This window comes from Melanerpes formicivorus, unplaced genomic scaffold (genome assembly GCF_026170545.1).
Source record: "Melanerpes formicivorus ecotype bairdi unplaced genomic scaffold, bMelFor1.0.p_v2 SCAF_7, whole genome shotgun sequence".
NCBI lineage: Eukaryota > Metazoa > Chordata > Aves > Piciformes > Picidae > Melanerpes > Melanerpes formicivorus.
This window is the reverse complement of record NW_027142359.1, coordinates 21,884,007-21,898,530: the sequence shown is the minus strand read 5'-3', so window position 1 is coordinate 21,898,530 and position 14,524 is coordinate 21,884,007. Positions and strand designations below refer to the sequence as shown.

Below are 14,524 nucleotides of genomic sequence, written 5' to 3'. Positions count from 1 at the left end.
CTCGCTTTTCATCACAGCAGAAGCTGGCACTTGTGTCTGCACCATGAGTGGTGGAATTTCCATCTCTATACAACAGCTTAGCCCCTTTCCCCCCTGTTTAACTGGGGGTAGGAAGAACTCCAACCTATGACATACCTGCTTTGGTGTAAATAGAATCATAGAATGCATTGGGTTGGAAGGGACCTTTAAAGATTCAGTAGTCCAACTCTCGAATACTTGCTATGAATCTTGCAACAGTCCCGTTTCCTAATGTTAAATCTCTGCACACCTACTCTGAAAATGGCCTGAATATCCAGACTGTGTGTTGAGGAGCAACAGATCTTCTAAACATGGTTGAAAAATAGGATGATCCAAACATTCCCCCTTGATAACCCTATTTGTAAAGAGCAAGAAGAATTAACTGCAGTTGGTTCCAGTGAAATGGGATAGAAGATAATGCTTTGTAGACAGTGATGCTTTGTAGCATCACCGTGAACACAGGAATGTTATCTCCTGAGTGCTCTGGTGTGCCTAGGAGCATCCCTATGAGGAGCGAGGCTCCAGCTATGGGTTCATGCCCTATTGATCTGGCAGACATCTCAGGGTATTGAGGGTGTTCTCTCTCTGTGTGGGTTTTGGGACCTTTGTGTCTGTGAGGTATTTCTGACTGCGATGTAACTTCCTGCAGCCTGTGACTGTGATCCCGAGGGGTCCCGCTCCCTGCAGTGCCGGGAGAACGGTCGCTGTGAGTGCAAGGAAGGCTTCGTGGGCAGCCGCTGTGACCAGTGCGAAGAGAACTATTTCTACAACCGCTCGTGGCCAGGCTGCCAGGAGTGCCCAGCCTGCTACAGATTAGTGAAGGACAAGGTAAGGCCACAGATGCCTCTCTTGGTGCCACTGGAGATGGTGGCATGTGCTCACCTGTGCAGCCACTGTAGCACCCTTGGCTGGTTGAACCTCTCTGCTTTCAGCAAGCATCAAGGTGCTTTGTGTTCTCACAGCTGTGCTCTATCCTTCTTGCTTAGGTGGCAGAGCAACGAGAGAGGCTGCAGGAGCTGGAAAATCTTATAGCAAATCTGGGTACAGGAGAGGATGCCGTAACTGATCAAGCCTTTGAAGAGAGGTTGAAGCAAGCAGAAAGAGATGTTACAGAGCTGCTCCATGAAGCACAAAAGAGCAAAGGTGAGTTGACCTGATCAGATGTGGGCTGAAGGGAAATGAGCTCTTTACTTGATGTTCTTGTTCCCTTTGAGCACAAGGTGTTTTATTTCAAGCCTGTGCTGTGCATCAGGACAGACAGCTACTTTAGATGGTGCTGAGATGTGTATGGGATCATCTAAACAGCAATGACTGTGTTCTTATGCCTGTATTCCCCTACTGCTCTGTAGATGTGCAAAACAAAGATTTCCACCATCAACCAAGGCTAGGAGTAAAACACAGCCCCACTATTCCTTCATCCCTCCCTACCTTCTAGGAGTTAAAGAGAATTCACAAAGTGCTCCTGAGAACTCTGTTGCCTTTAAGTCAATGACAGAGGTGTAACATGATTCTGAACACAATCTTCCATCAGAGTTGGTTCCATCATCTAGCAGGTTTGTCATCTTAGTAGTTAAATGTCTTTTCATTCCTCATATTTGGTGCACATTCTGATGATGACTTCAATGCCCACCTGACTGACTTATGAAACAGCTTTCTTTGGTCCCCTTTCAAGAGGGGATTAACCTACCAACATCTACCAGCATGCATCCAGGTCTGGAGCTCTCAGTACAGGAAGGACACAGATCTGATGGAGCAGGTCCAGAGGAGGGCCATGAAAATAATCACGGGGTTGGAACACCTCTGCTATAAAGACAGGCTGATGGAGCTGGGTTTGTTCAGCCTGGAGAAAAGAAGGCTTCAGGGAGACCTAATAACAACCTTCTGGTACCTGAAGGGGACCTAAAAGAAGGATGGAGAAAGACTGTTTACAAAGGCCTGCAGTGATAGGACGAGGGGTGATGGCTTCAAAGTAGAGAAGATTTAGGTTGGATGTTAGGAACAAGTTCTGCACTGTGAGGGTAGTGTAACACTGGAATGGGTTGCCTAGGGAAGTAGTTGAGGCCCTGTGTCACGGTGGGCAGCTTGATCTAGTTGAGGATGCCCCTGCTTTACTGCAGGGGGAGTTGGACTAGGAGGTCACAACCTCCAATGACCTCGACATGTTTGGAGGTGACTTCCAACCCAGACCACTCTTGTGATTCCATGTTGCCTGCAGTGGTAAGCTGTTTCTCCAGCTTCTTTTCCCACTGTAATTAATTTTGCTTGTTCTCTTTTATACTTTGTGTTTCAGATGTAGATCAGGACCTCATGGATCGCCTCAAGGACATCAACAGCACACTAGTGAGTCAGCTCAACAGGCTGAGGAACATTCAGGGCACAGTGCGGGAGACGGAGAACCTGGCAGAGCAAGCCCGGGTGCGGGTGGAGGATACCGAAGACCTAATCAGCTTAGCTTCTAATATGCTTGAGAAGGCAAAGATGGCAGCTGACAACGTGGTGAGTATGCTGCTGAGGTTCCACCTGGTTAGGAGAGGAGAGGGCCTTTCCTTGCTGTGCCCTCTGCTGTGCTTCTCCCCTTGTTCTCTCTCTCCTGTAACAAATTTCCTATGGAAATACCTTTACCTAAAGTCATGGGAAATAAATAATGGAAGGTCACTAGTGTCTGCCATAGATTGTATCAGAGCTCCTGGCTGAAGAACCTATCCTAAGAACTCCTAAATAAACATCAGCACCTTTGTTTTTAAGGGATAAGCAGCAGTGGAAACTGCATGGGCCTAAGGAAAAAATCCATGGAAGTGAGAAGTAGGTTAGACATGTCTCTAAGCATTTAGATCATGACAATAAATATTTCAAGCAGAGATGAATAAAAGATGAAAAAACAGCTTTAAGATTTTTTTTCTTTTGTTTTTTCCAGTCCATTACACCTCCAGAGTCAACTGGGGACCCTAACAACATGACTCTATTGGCAGAAGAGGCCCGTAAGCTGGCTGAAAGGTAGGCTGTGGTATGCTGGAGTGATGCCCTGGTTGCAGAGCTGGTTTCAAACAGCAAACCTGGGTGAAGGAGGGAAAAGAGAGAGTAATATCTGGAACTGAAACCACTGGCTGACCATTCTAATGGCATTATCTCTAGGAGGCCACAAAAATGATCCAAGAGTTGGAGTTCCTCTGCTGTGAGGCCAGGTTGAGAGATTTGTGGTTGTTCAGCCTTGAGAATAGAAAGCTTCAGGGAGACCTTCTGGTGGCCCTTCAGGACCAAGGAGGCCAGTCAGAAAGAGATGGGGCCAGACATCTCAGCAGGGCTTGTTGTGACAGGACAAGGGGTGATGGGTTAAAACTAAAAGAGGGAGATTCAGTCTAAACAGAAGGAAGAAAGTTATGACACTGAGGATGGTGAAACATTGGCCCAGCTTGCCCAGAGTGGTGGTAGACACATTTCAGGTGACGTTAGGTAAGGCTTTCAGCACTAGACTGCAGAGGCATTGGACTAGATGACCTTTAAAGGTCCTTTCCAACTCAAACCAGTCTGTGATATTCTTTCTCTTCTGTAATCTTGTCCAGACATAAAAAAGAAGCTGATGAGATTGTTCGCATAGCCAAGGCAGCAAATGATACTTCCACAGAAGCGTATCAGCTGCTGCTGAAGACCCTGGCTGGAGAAAACCAAACTGCAAATGACATTGAGGAGCTCAACCTGAAGTGAGTCAGTCACCTAAATATTGGGGTTTTATCCTGGCTTTCAGAGCAGTGCTGAAAACTAAGAGGCATTCTATAACGTTGTCTGCTTTGGCCTTTATGGAGTGTCTTTTGATTTCTTAACCTCTCTACTCTCTAAGTTCAGTTTGGCAAAGAAAATTGTGTAACTGCATCCTTGGGGCCTTCTAGGTATAATCAAGCCAGGAACATCTCTCGGGACCTAGAGAAGCAGGCTAACAAGGTGCTTGCAGAGGCAGAGGAAGCCGGAAACAAAGCCCTGCAGATCTATGCTAACCTCACCAGTCTGCCTACTGTCGACTCCACGGGGCTAGAGGTAGGCAAGGGAAGCATTGTGCACAGCGTTTGCTGCAGACCAGTAAGGATGAGCATTCCAGCAGAGTGCTGGGCTGCTGACATGCCTTGCCTGTGCTCTGGTAATGTTTCTCTGCATAAGAGCAGTCTGTAGAATGTTTGTCCATTCAGGCTTAATCCAGACTGGTGCATTTCAGCTCTTATGCAGGAGACTTGCATGCAAGTAGCTCCCTAAAGCCACACCTCTGACTATCTAAAGGACTAAAAGCCAAGTGAAGTATTGTTTGTCAAACACCTTGGCTTGAACAGAGGAGTGCAAAATCCTAGTGCCCTTTGAAGCCTGCAGGACTGCTCCCTCTCCTGTGCTCACTGTACTGCAGTAGATTTTCTGGCATATGGAACTTTGCAGTTTCTGTTTCTCGTTGTGCTGACCTTCCTGGCATTCAGAGCTTTGAAGGCCAATTTACAATTACAGTTGTAAGAGATGGGAGCCCATCAGAGCTCCTATCTGCATTAGAAACTGTACTGCATTTTGTCACCTCTTCAGAAGTCCTTTTAATTTCAGGAATCCATGTTTGTTTCTGTATTCCACCTGCAGAATGAAGCAAATAAGATCAAGAAAGAAGCAGAGGAGTTAGATCAGCTAATTGCCAGGAAGCTGAAAGATTATGAGGACTTGAGAGAAGACATGAAAGGAAAGGAGCTAGAAGTGAAGAACCTCTTGGAGAAAGGGAAAACAGAGCAGCAGGTCGGTTCTGGTTTGTGTTCAGGTTTTTGTTCCCTGGGTGGGGGGCGGAAAACAACCAAGCAAAAATCCCCAGAACAAAACCAACCAACCAAAAGAAACCCAAAACACTATTCACACACACAATAAACAAACCCAGAGGAAAACATGCACCTGGATAGATTAGATAGATTTGGTCTGACTCAGTCTTATGTTAGCACTACTTTGTTACTTAGGAGAATACTGAAGAGTGGTCTAGGAAAAGAGATCCCAAAAACTGGTAAAAGCAAAGGCATCAAGGTTGTCTGGGAGAAAGGTGATGTTTCCCAGGTCTGTTATTTCTGTTCAGAACAGTGTTCCAAAAGTACTTACAATAATTGCAACTCAGGGGTAAATGGTCTTCTGTATGATGTTGGTGCTTCAGACTGAGCAGTGGGTTTGGTACCCCAGATGGTCATCCTTCAAAAGGTGAGAATATGATTCCTCCCATGCTGCTGCACATGAAGGATTGACCTGCTGGAAAGCAGCTCCATGGAGAAGGACCTGGGAGTGCTGGTGAACATCAAGTTCACCATGAGCTAGCAATCCACTTTTGTGGCTACGAACGCCATTGGTCTCCTGGGCTACATAAAAAAGTGTGGGACCAGCAGCAGTTTGAGGGAGGTTCTCCTCCCCCTCTACTCTGCCTTAGGGGACCCACATCTGGAGTAATTGTTTCCAGTTCTGGGCTTCCCAGTTCAAGAGAGACAGGCAGCTACTGTTGAGAGTCCAGCAGAGGCTACAGAGATGTCAAGGAGCCTGCAGTGTCTCTGTGAGGAGGAAAGGCTGAAAGACCTGGGGCTGTTTAGCCTGGAGAACAGCAGCCTGAGAGGGGATCAGTAGCTAAAAGGTGGTGGGCAAGAGATGGGGCTAGTCTTTTTGGTGGTGCTTAGCGACAGGAAAAGGTCCAATGGGCACAAACTGGAACCCAGGAGGTTCCACCTGAACAGGAGGAACAACTTATTTCCTGTGAGGGTGCTGGAGCCCTGGAGCAGGCTGCTCAGAGAGGTTGTGCAGTCTCCTTCTCCTGGACATTGTGATTGTCAGCAACCTTCTGTGGGTTTCCCTGGTTTAGCAGGGGGGTTGGATTTGCTGGTCTCCAGAGGTCCTTTCTGACCTCCACAGTCCACAGTGCTGGGATTCTGTGTAATATGTTGATCCATGCCATGTGTCCTTAGACTGCAGACCAGCTCTTGGCTCGGGCAGATGCAGCGAAAGCTATGGCTGAAGAAGCTGCTCGGAAGGGCAATGGCACACTCCAGGAGGCCAACACCATTCTCAGCAACCTGAAAGGTAAAGAGAAAGCACTTGCAGTGAATCTTTCAGTTCCTGTGTGACAAGTTACTTGGCAGCAGGGCATCTTGGTTAAATGGGCTGTGCTATTGACAGTTCCTAAGTGCTGAGTGGGTTCTTTTGGCTCTCTTTTTCTTTTCTTTTTAAAACTTTAAATTAAAAAATAGGAATGCTTTCAGTGACTAGAAACCACCTTTTGTTTAAGTTCCTTAATTAGTGTCAGAAGATAGGTAATAGGGAGAGCTGTAAGCATATACCCTTTCCTCATCACTCCCGTGTGCTCTTTGTCCCTCTGATGTCATAGAATAAATCATAGAACGGTTTGGGTTAGAAGAGACCTTTAAAGGCCACCTTGTCCACCCCCCCTGCAGTGAGCACAGACATCTGCCACCAGATCAGGTTGCTCAAGGTGATGAAGTCTTGGGTATCTTGGCCAAAGAAGCATCCCAAGACCTTTTCAGATCAAGTGTTCTCTACAGCTACGTGAAAGGAGGTTGTAGTGAGACCAGTGTTGGCCTTTTCTCCTAAGTAACTAATGACAGGACAAGAGAAAATGGCCTCAGGCTGCACCAGGGGAGGCTTAGATTAGCTATTGGGAAGCATTGGAACAGGCTGCCCAGGGAGGTGGTGGGGTCACCATCCCTGGAGGTGTTCAGAAAATGAGTAGATCTGACGCTTTTGGACATGGTCTAGTGGTCATGGAGGTGTTGGGTAGAAGGCTGGACTTGATGACCTTGGAGGTCTGTACTTCTAAGTGATGAGAATCCGCTTTGCCCTTCCTTAGATTTCGATAAACGGGTGAACGATAACAAGACAGCAGCTGAAGAGGCCCTGAAGAAGATTCCTGCCATCACCCAGACCATTGCTGAAGCCAACAGTAAGACCCGCCAGGCGGAGCAGGCTCTGGGCAATGCTGCTGCCGATGCTCGCGAAGCCAAGGCTAAAGCAGATGATGCCGAAAAAATTGCTGCTTCTGTTCAGAAGGTGAGGCCTGCACCCTGGGAAGCCACCTCTCCTGACACAGTGGTGTGTAACTGCACAGCCCTCTCTGTTCCAGTACTTACTGCTGAGCCCGGCGTGCTTTCTGCCTCGTTCCTCCCCAGGGAATGCAGAATGTGGCATGCTAGGAAGTGGGTGCATTTTGATGGAAAAGACCCAAGGAAGGTCTGCAGCTTCACACCTTTTACCATCCTGTTCCCCTTGTTGCTGCAGAGTGCTGCTGCTACCAGAGCTGAGGCTGACAAGACTTTTGCTGATGTGACGGGGCTGGCCAAGGAGGTGGATGACATGATGAAGCAACTGCAGGATGCAGAGAAGGAGCTGAAGCAGAAGCAGGAGGATGCTGAGCAGGATATGATGATGGCAAGCATGGTAAGTGACGCTGGCAGGTGGCAGCAGCAACAAGAAGCTGCCTTCTCTCTGCTGTGCTGGCAATGTGTTCTCCTTCTCCTCCTGCAAAGATAGCACTGGGTCCAGCCAGCATTCAGTTTACCTGGGGGTGTTGATCAGCAGCTGGCTGAAGATGAGCCAGTATGTGCCTGGGTAGCCAAGAAGCCCACCAGCATCCTGGCCTGGATCAGCAGTAGTGTGACAAGCAGGACTTAGGGCAATGATTGTCCTCCTGTATTTAGCAGTGGTGAGGCTGCACCTTGAAACTGAGTTCAGTTTTGGGCCCCTTGCTTGTAGAATAACACAGAGGTGCTGGAGAAAGGTCTGAAGAACAGGTCTGGTGAAGAGCAGCTGAGGGAAGTGAAGTTGTTCAGTCTGGAGAAAAGGAGATTGCGGGGAGATCTCATTGCTCTCTGCAAGTTCCTGAAAGGAGGTTGGAGCCAGGTGGGGGTTGAACACTTCTCACTAGTTAAAAGTGATAGGACAAGAAGAAATGGCCTCAAGTTGCACCAGGGGAGGTTTAAATTGGACATTAGAAGAAACATCTTCACTGAAAGGGCTCTCAAACACTGGAACAGGCTCCCCAGGGAGGTGGTTGAATCCCCATCCCTGGAGGTTTTGAAAAGATGCAGAGATGTGGTGCTGAGGGACATGGTTTAATGCCAGCCTTAGTGGAGTTAGAAAATGTTTGGACTCCATGATCTTAAAGGTCTTTTCCAGCCAAAACAATTCTATGATTCAATCTCTTCCAAGTTTTAAGTGGGACTGAAAACATGAGACAAATCAAAGAGCTCCTTTGGTGGCATTAGTGTAGGCTCCTTGAACGTAGCCCTTTAGACCATGTTCTGACCCATCCTGCAAAATCCTGTTCAGTTATCAGGGCTTCCCCATGCTGGTGATTTGAAGGGTATCAGTGATGATCACAGTGCTGGGGTGTGATCCTGGAGAGGTGAGCCAGGGAAGGTGAAAAGGAGAGGCAAGGTTTACATAATCCCTACAGCCTTTGTGTGCTGTCCTTTTTTATACCCTGCAGGCCTCGCAGGCTGCCCAGGAGGCAGAAGACAACGCAAGAAAAGCAAAGAACTCTGTGAACAGCTTGCTCACTGTCATTAATGACCTGCTGGATCAATTAGGTAAGGCCTTCCTTCATGTGCTGTGCAGCTTTGAGTGGTCACTGATGTGGTGGTGCCAGCAGCTGCCATGGCTTCCCTGCTGGTGCTGTGCCAGGGAGCAAACCTTTCTTCTGAGGGTTCTGGAATACTGCAACAGGCTGCCCAGAGTGGGTGTAGAGTCTCTTCTAGTGATTCCAAACCTGCATGGATGTGATCCTGGGCAACCTGCTCTAGGTGACTCTCTAGGTTATTTCCAGATCTCCAACCCTCAACATGCTGGGATTCTGTGGAATGGGTCTTTGGGCTTCTAGAAACGGGGTTTGTATCTGCTGATCAAGGACTTTGGAGCTTCTTCTTTCCTGGGGTAGCCTCAAAACATTTGGTGCAATGTTCAGAATCACTTTCCTGCACGCTACAGACCATGTTTGAGGCACTGGAGGTATAACCTGTTTGGTTGGTCTGGTTTGAAATGGCATTTCTAATGCAGAGATGGCCTGATGGAGGTCTTTGTGTGGGCTTAGCTGTGTAAGCACTCACACCTAGAACATCAAAGACTTTTTAATGACCTTTGCTATTTGCTTCTGGCTTTTCAGGACAACTGGACACAGTGGACTTGAACAAACTGAATGAAATTGAGGGTACCCTGAACAGTGCCAAAGACCAGATGAAAGATAAGGACCTGGACGAGAAAGTGTCATTCCTCGAGAGAGAAGCCAGGAAACAGGATGATGCGATACAGGCCTACAACAGGGATATTGAAGAGATCCTGAAGGACATTAGCAACCTGGAAGACATCAAGAAGACCTTGCCTTCTGGCTGTTTTAATACCCCGTCCATTGAGAAACCTTGAGGGTGCTCTGGGGTGGGGAAGGCTCCCCTGGTGAGCAGTGGAGCAGCGGTTTGACTATGGAGTGCCTTACCACACAGTTGCCTTCTTCAGACCCCTGCCTCCTTGCTGCTCACAGCCACTGTTTCTTTTCCAATCAGGATCAGTTGAAAGTTCTATTTTATTTTATTTTTTTTTTTAAAGAGAAACAAATTAAATCTCCGTCTCTGGGCATCAAAGGGGTTTTTTATATAAAGTGTCTTCCTGAGCACTCCACCTTTGCCCCCCTCTCACACACAGTTTCCCTTGGATTAGCACAGGAACGAGAGGTGCTCTGGACTCTCTATGCTGTGGTTCAGAAATACCCATGTGAGCTGGGTATGGCAAGGCAAAACTAACCCTCCTTTCACTCCTCTCTTCTCCCCTCCACTCCAAAATCCTCAGTCCCAGAGCTCTCTGTCCCTTTGAAGGAAGGGGATGGCTACCAAAGTATTACTGTAATGGCCAGTATAGCTGCACTCATTCAGATCCTTCTTCCCAACTTCTAACCCTGTGAATTTATTGTTACTGTTTTAATGGTTAACTAGTGGCCACTCCAACAGAGTTGGTAGCCTTTGACAAAATGGGTGAAGCCTCTTTCTGAAATGCTTTCTGTGATGCAGTGCTCTGAGGGGGAAAAAACCCAAACCCACAGCCTCTGAGAGAAGCTTTTTGGGAGGATGGGATGCTGGTAGAGTGGTTGGTCTTTTCTGGTGGAGCAATAGATCTTCCCCATTCCTGCTCTGTGGAGGAGTTTTGGGTCTGGTGTGTAAGCAGCTTCCAGACCAAGGAGTTAGGAAGCTGCGAGCTGCATGCCCATTTGTAGGTGTTGCTACTGAATTGCCAGAGGGTCTGGTTTTTAGGCTGTGAATGTCTGATGGGCAGGTTAATTTGTTTGAGCAGAAGTCTTGCTGGAGAGGGGAATTGCCATCCAGAGAGCTCTGACAGATGCACTGGCCTTCATGCTGTCTTTGGATGGGGAAGGAAGGGGGAATGCAGAGTCTTTTGCCCCATCTTCTTTTCTGAAGGAGGACAGTGGTGTTTTTACATCTCTTGGCGTTGCTCTCGGCTTTTGCCTGGCAGAAAGAGCTGGAGTTTGCCAGTGCTCTCCTTTCTTCTTGCCTACCACTCTCCCAGTCACCATAATGCCACCGCAGCACAGGGACTTCCTGGGGTGGCAGGTCTGCATCTCTCACCGCTGCCGCACCTCCCTGCAGGCTCCCTCCCCAGCTAGTGCCCCTGGCTCCTTACTGGTGCTGGGTGGGAGCAGGAGGGAGCCCCCTCACTCTTCCTCCTCGACATCTTCTGCAGCTTCCTCCTTGCCTCCAGCCTGGCATCCCTCCCCCCTTCCTTCAGCCCCCATATATATCTCTCCTTAAACACTATGCAACTTTGTACGTTTGCGTAGCGGGGAAGAAATTTATTACCTGACACACACTGGTGCTATTAATTATTTCAAATTTATATTTTTTGTGTGAATGTGATTATTTTTTTTTTTGTTTTCTAAATCATGATTACAGTGTGAGGAAGTCTCTCGTGTGTACGTGTGTGTGTGTAAATATCCTCAGCCACGTTTCCAGAGTGGCACAGCCTGGCCTTCCTCCTCTCCCTGCCTCTCCCCAGCAGCCGTCAGGGCGTGGGCACTGCACATCCCCTTTCTCCACCTTACTCCCTTGGAGCTTGCTGTTCCTCCTACCTGGGCTCCTGCTTTCTCCCTCTCCCATGCCCTCAGCACTCTTATGGGCACCAGCAATAACCACTTTGCCCCTTGAGTGGCTGCTTCCTAGCCCTCCCTCCAAAGCCAGCCCTGATGCATGGTGGTCGTAGCATTCCCATTTTGTGTCCCCCAGGGAAGTTGTAGTAGGTGGAGAGTGGGAGCTGTGGCTTTGCAGCTGAGCTGTGAGGAACTTGTAGCACTGCTGGGATGCCAGTGTTGAGGTGGTTGGAGAGCTGGATTTGGGGGACATCTCGATACCACTGCATGAGGCAGGAGGCTTGGTGCACCCTTGGGAAGGGCACTGCTGGGCAAGGGGTGCTCCCAGCAAACCCTGCCTCACTCTTGTACCTTTATCTTGGAGGTGATTGACCAGCTTGGGCTTTCCCCCACCTGCAAACGTGTCCAGTGCTTGGAGAAGAGCTTACCTGTGCACAGCCACACTTGTGGGCTGCTGAGCTGGGTGCCTTGGCTGGCTGCTCTGGTCAGATGGCTGCCTGTAACCGCGTCACCTCTCTGCCAAGGCTGTGAGAAGAGCAGACGCCAAGATGCGTGCGTGCCCTGGCTGACCTCAGGCCTTAAGGTTTCCTGCTTTCCCCTCTCTGCCTTGGATTTTTTTCTTTTCTTTTTTTTTTCCTTAAGCTGTTTTTAACAGAATTTTATTTTTAAATGAAAAAAAAAAATCTTTATAAGCAATCTCTTAATCACTACTGCATTACAGCCATTACTCAGTGTATAAGTCCAGTTATTTCTTTACGTAATGTGATGCTGCAACAGCTGCTGGTGGAGTGCTGGGTGTCACGGGTGACACGTGACAGTCCCTTCATCACCTTATTCCTGACTGTGGCCCCCTCAGTATGTGCCTTCACTCCAGCTTGGTTTTTTTTTTTGCCTTAATTCCGTGGTCTTGCTGTCTGGGGCGGTGAACAAAATGCAACACTTGCAGTTTTTATGTATAAAACAGTATTTCTTATTTATAATAAAGTCTGAATATTTGTAACCCCTCACACCTCTGCCGCCTTTGGTGTGTTGCTTCTTGGGGAGGGGGGGGTGGAGGTGTGGGGTGCGTGTTCATGGAGATGTGTCTCACAGAATGTGACCTGGGGGTGCTGATCGACAGCGGCCTAAACGTGAGCCAGCAGTGTGCCCAGGTGGCCAAGAAGGCCAATGGCATCCTGGCCTGCATTAGGAATAGTGTGGCCAGCAGGAGCAGGGAGATCATAGTGCCCCTGTACTCTGCATTGGTTAGGCCACACCTTGAGTACTGTGTCCAGTTCTGGGCCCCTCAGTTTAAGAAGGACATCGAGACACTTGAATGTGTCCAGAGAAGGGCAACAAGGCTGGGGAGGGGTTTGGAGCACAAGCCCTATGAGGAGAGGCTGAGGGAGCTGGGATTGTTTAGCCTGGAGAAGAAGGAGGCTCAGGGGAGACCTCATTGCCCTCTACAACTACCTGAAGGGTGGTTGTAGCCAGGAAGGGGTTGGTCTTTTCTCCCAGGCAACCAACACCAGAACAAGGGGATACAGTCTCAAGCTGTGCCAGGGGAAGTTTAGGCTTGAGGTGAGGAGAAAGTTCTTCACCAAGAGAATCATTAGTCATTGGAATGTGCTGCCCAGGGAGGTGGTGGAGTCACCATCCCTGGAGGTGTTCAAGAGGAGATTGGACGTGGCACTTGGTGCCATGGTCTAGTCGTGGGGTCTGTGGTGACAGGTTGGACTCAATGATCCTCGAGGTCTCTTCCAACTTTGGCAATACTGTGGTACTGTGATGTTAGGGCTTGGAAGAGACCTTTAGAAATCATCCAGTCCGATCCTCCCGCCAAAGCAGGATTGCCTAGAACAGGACACAGAGGAACACATCCCAGGAGGTGGATTTTGGAATCTCTCCAGAGAAGGAGACACTGCAGCCTGCTCCAGGGTTCCTGCACCCTCACAGGGAAAAGGTTTTTCCTTATGTTCATGTGGAACCTCTTCTGCTTGCACCTGGTGCCCCTTTTCCTGTCATTGGACATCTCATTTGTAAGGTTTGTTTCTGCAGGGCATCGAAGCAGTGGAACACAGAGGGATGGCACTGCCTCTGCTCATGGCTGGCTGGCTGTCTCACCCTTTTGCTGGTACAGGCAAAGCGAGGCCAGACATGACAGCACTTCCTTGCTGTGCTGCTGCCACCCAACCCTGCCCTTCTTGCTCACTACCTCTCCTACCATGTCCCAGGCGGGGCATTACTTTCCTGTGAACCCTGGTGTCCTGCTCTCCTGCACGTCTTGCTGGAACAATCTCCCCTGCTCTGAGTGGCCTTGGCTGGCATGAGTTTGGTCCCGAACAAGGGCTGATCCCAGCTGTCTAACTGCACCTCTGGACCCACCAAAAGCTGTGAAACCAAAGCCACCTCTAAACTTAAAACATCCCAGAAGTCGTCTCCAGAAGGAATGCCACATGTTGCTGAGTAAGGAACATGTGTAAGTATTTGTATGTCCTTTTGTGTGTGTGTGTTAAGGATCAACAGATACTGTCATGGTGCTTTCAGTCCTGGGTGATAGAACAGCTTCTCTATCTTGACATAGCTGCACCAGGGAACCACCACAAGGCAGGCGTCCGTCTTGGTGTGCTGCCCCTCAGCCTGCTTTGAGGAGCCCAGGGCACCCAGCTGGCTGAGGAGAGACTGAAGTCCAGGTTTTATGGCTGCACAGTGTGTTTGGTGATAATGGCAGGTCAGGATTCCTGATTTTCCACGTTGAGGAAGTCCTGGGTGGCAGGATAAAGGTTTCTTGCCAGACTCAGGAGAAACTCCTTGGGTTCAAAGAGGCTGCTGCTGAGCAGGATAAAGGTCTGCTGCCAGACTCGGGAGAAACTCCTTGGGTTCAAAGAGGCTGCTGCTGAGCAGGTGTGTGCAGGTAGGTGGCAGCAAGGCCAGTGAACAAGCAAACAGAAAACAGCTTGAGATAAGCCACTTCTCAACAAACCCTGTCCCCAGAAGCAGCTCAGGACTGGAGTAAAGGAGAATCTTGCAGCTCAGAGGGTCTCTTGTGGAGGGAGGTTTGAGGGTACGAGGGATGAGCTGAGCTGTGAGAACATGGGCAACAGTCTAGAGTCACTTTTCTGTTATGAGGCACCAAAAGGAGTCTTCTTCCTTGTTTAAGTCGCTATCTTCAGGGCTTTCACTCATCTATCGCTTCCCAACAGCAGCCATCAGTATACTTCAGATTGTTCTGTGGATTCAGGCTCTTTGGAGTGATTCTTTCTGCCATGGCCACATCCTCAAGGACTGATACATTTGCCAAACACTGCAATGATTTCCTTATGGAGCAGCTGAAGAATGAGCACAGGGCATTTTCAGAGGGATTTCTGTTTCATTGGAGGTTTA

The 14,524-nt window shown here is 48.8% G+C and overlaps 1 protein-coding gene across 1 annotated transcript in view; it reads left to right on the top strand.

Annotated features, from left to right (window-relative positions):
* The window catches only part of LAMC1 (laminin subunit gamma 1), a 73,385-nt gene extending 61,215 nt beyond the window's left edge, over positions 1-12,170 (top strand). Inside the window, exons 17-28 of the mRNA XM_068141345.1 lie at positions 668-846; positions 1,005-1,161; positions 2,309-2,514; positions 2,933-3,012; positions 3,579-3,716; positions 3,903-4,047; positions 4,624-4,773; positions 5,967-6,081; positions 6,866-7,065; positions 7,294-7,452; positions 8,504-8,603; positions 9,176-12,170. Coding sequence (XP_067997446.1) covers positions 668-846; positions 1,005-1,161; positions 2,309-2,514; positions 2,933-3,012; positions 3,579-3,716; positions 3,903-4,047; positions 4,624-4,773; positions 5,967-6,081; positions 6,866-7,065; positions 7,294-7,452; positions 8,504-8,603; positions 9,176-9,432 — 1,886 coding nt within the window. The 3' untranslated portion in view covers positions 9,433-12,170. The remainder of the gene's footprint in view (positions 1-667; positions 847-1,004; positions 1,162-2,308; positions 2,515-2,932; positions 3,013-3,578; positions 3,717-3,902; positions 4,048-4,623; positions 4,774-5,966; positions 6,082-6,865; positions 7,066-7,293; positions 7,453-8,503; positions 8,604-9,175) is intronic.
* The last annotated feature ends 2,354 nt before the right edge of the window (positions 12,171-14,524 follow it).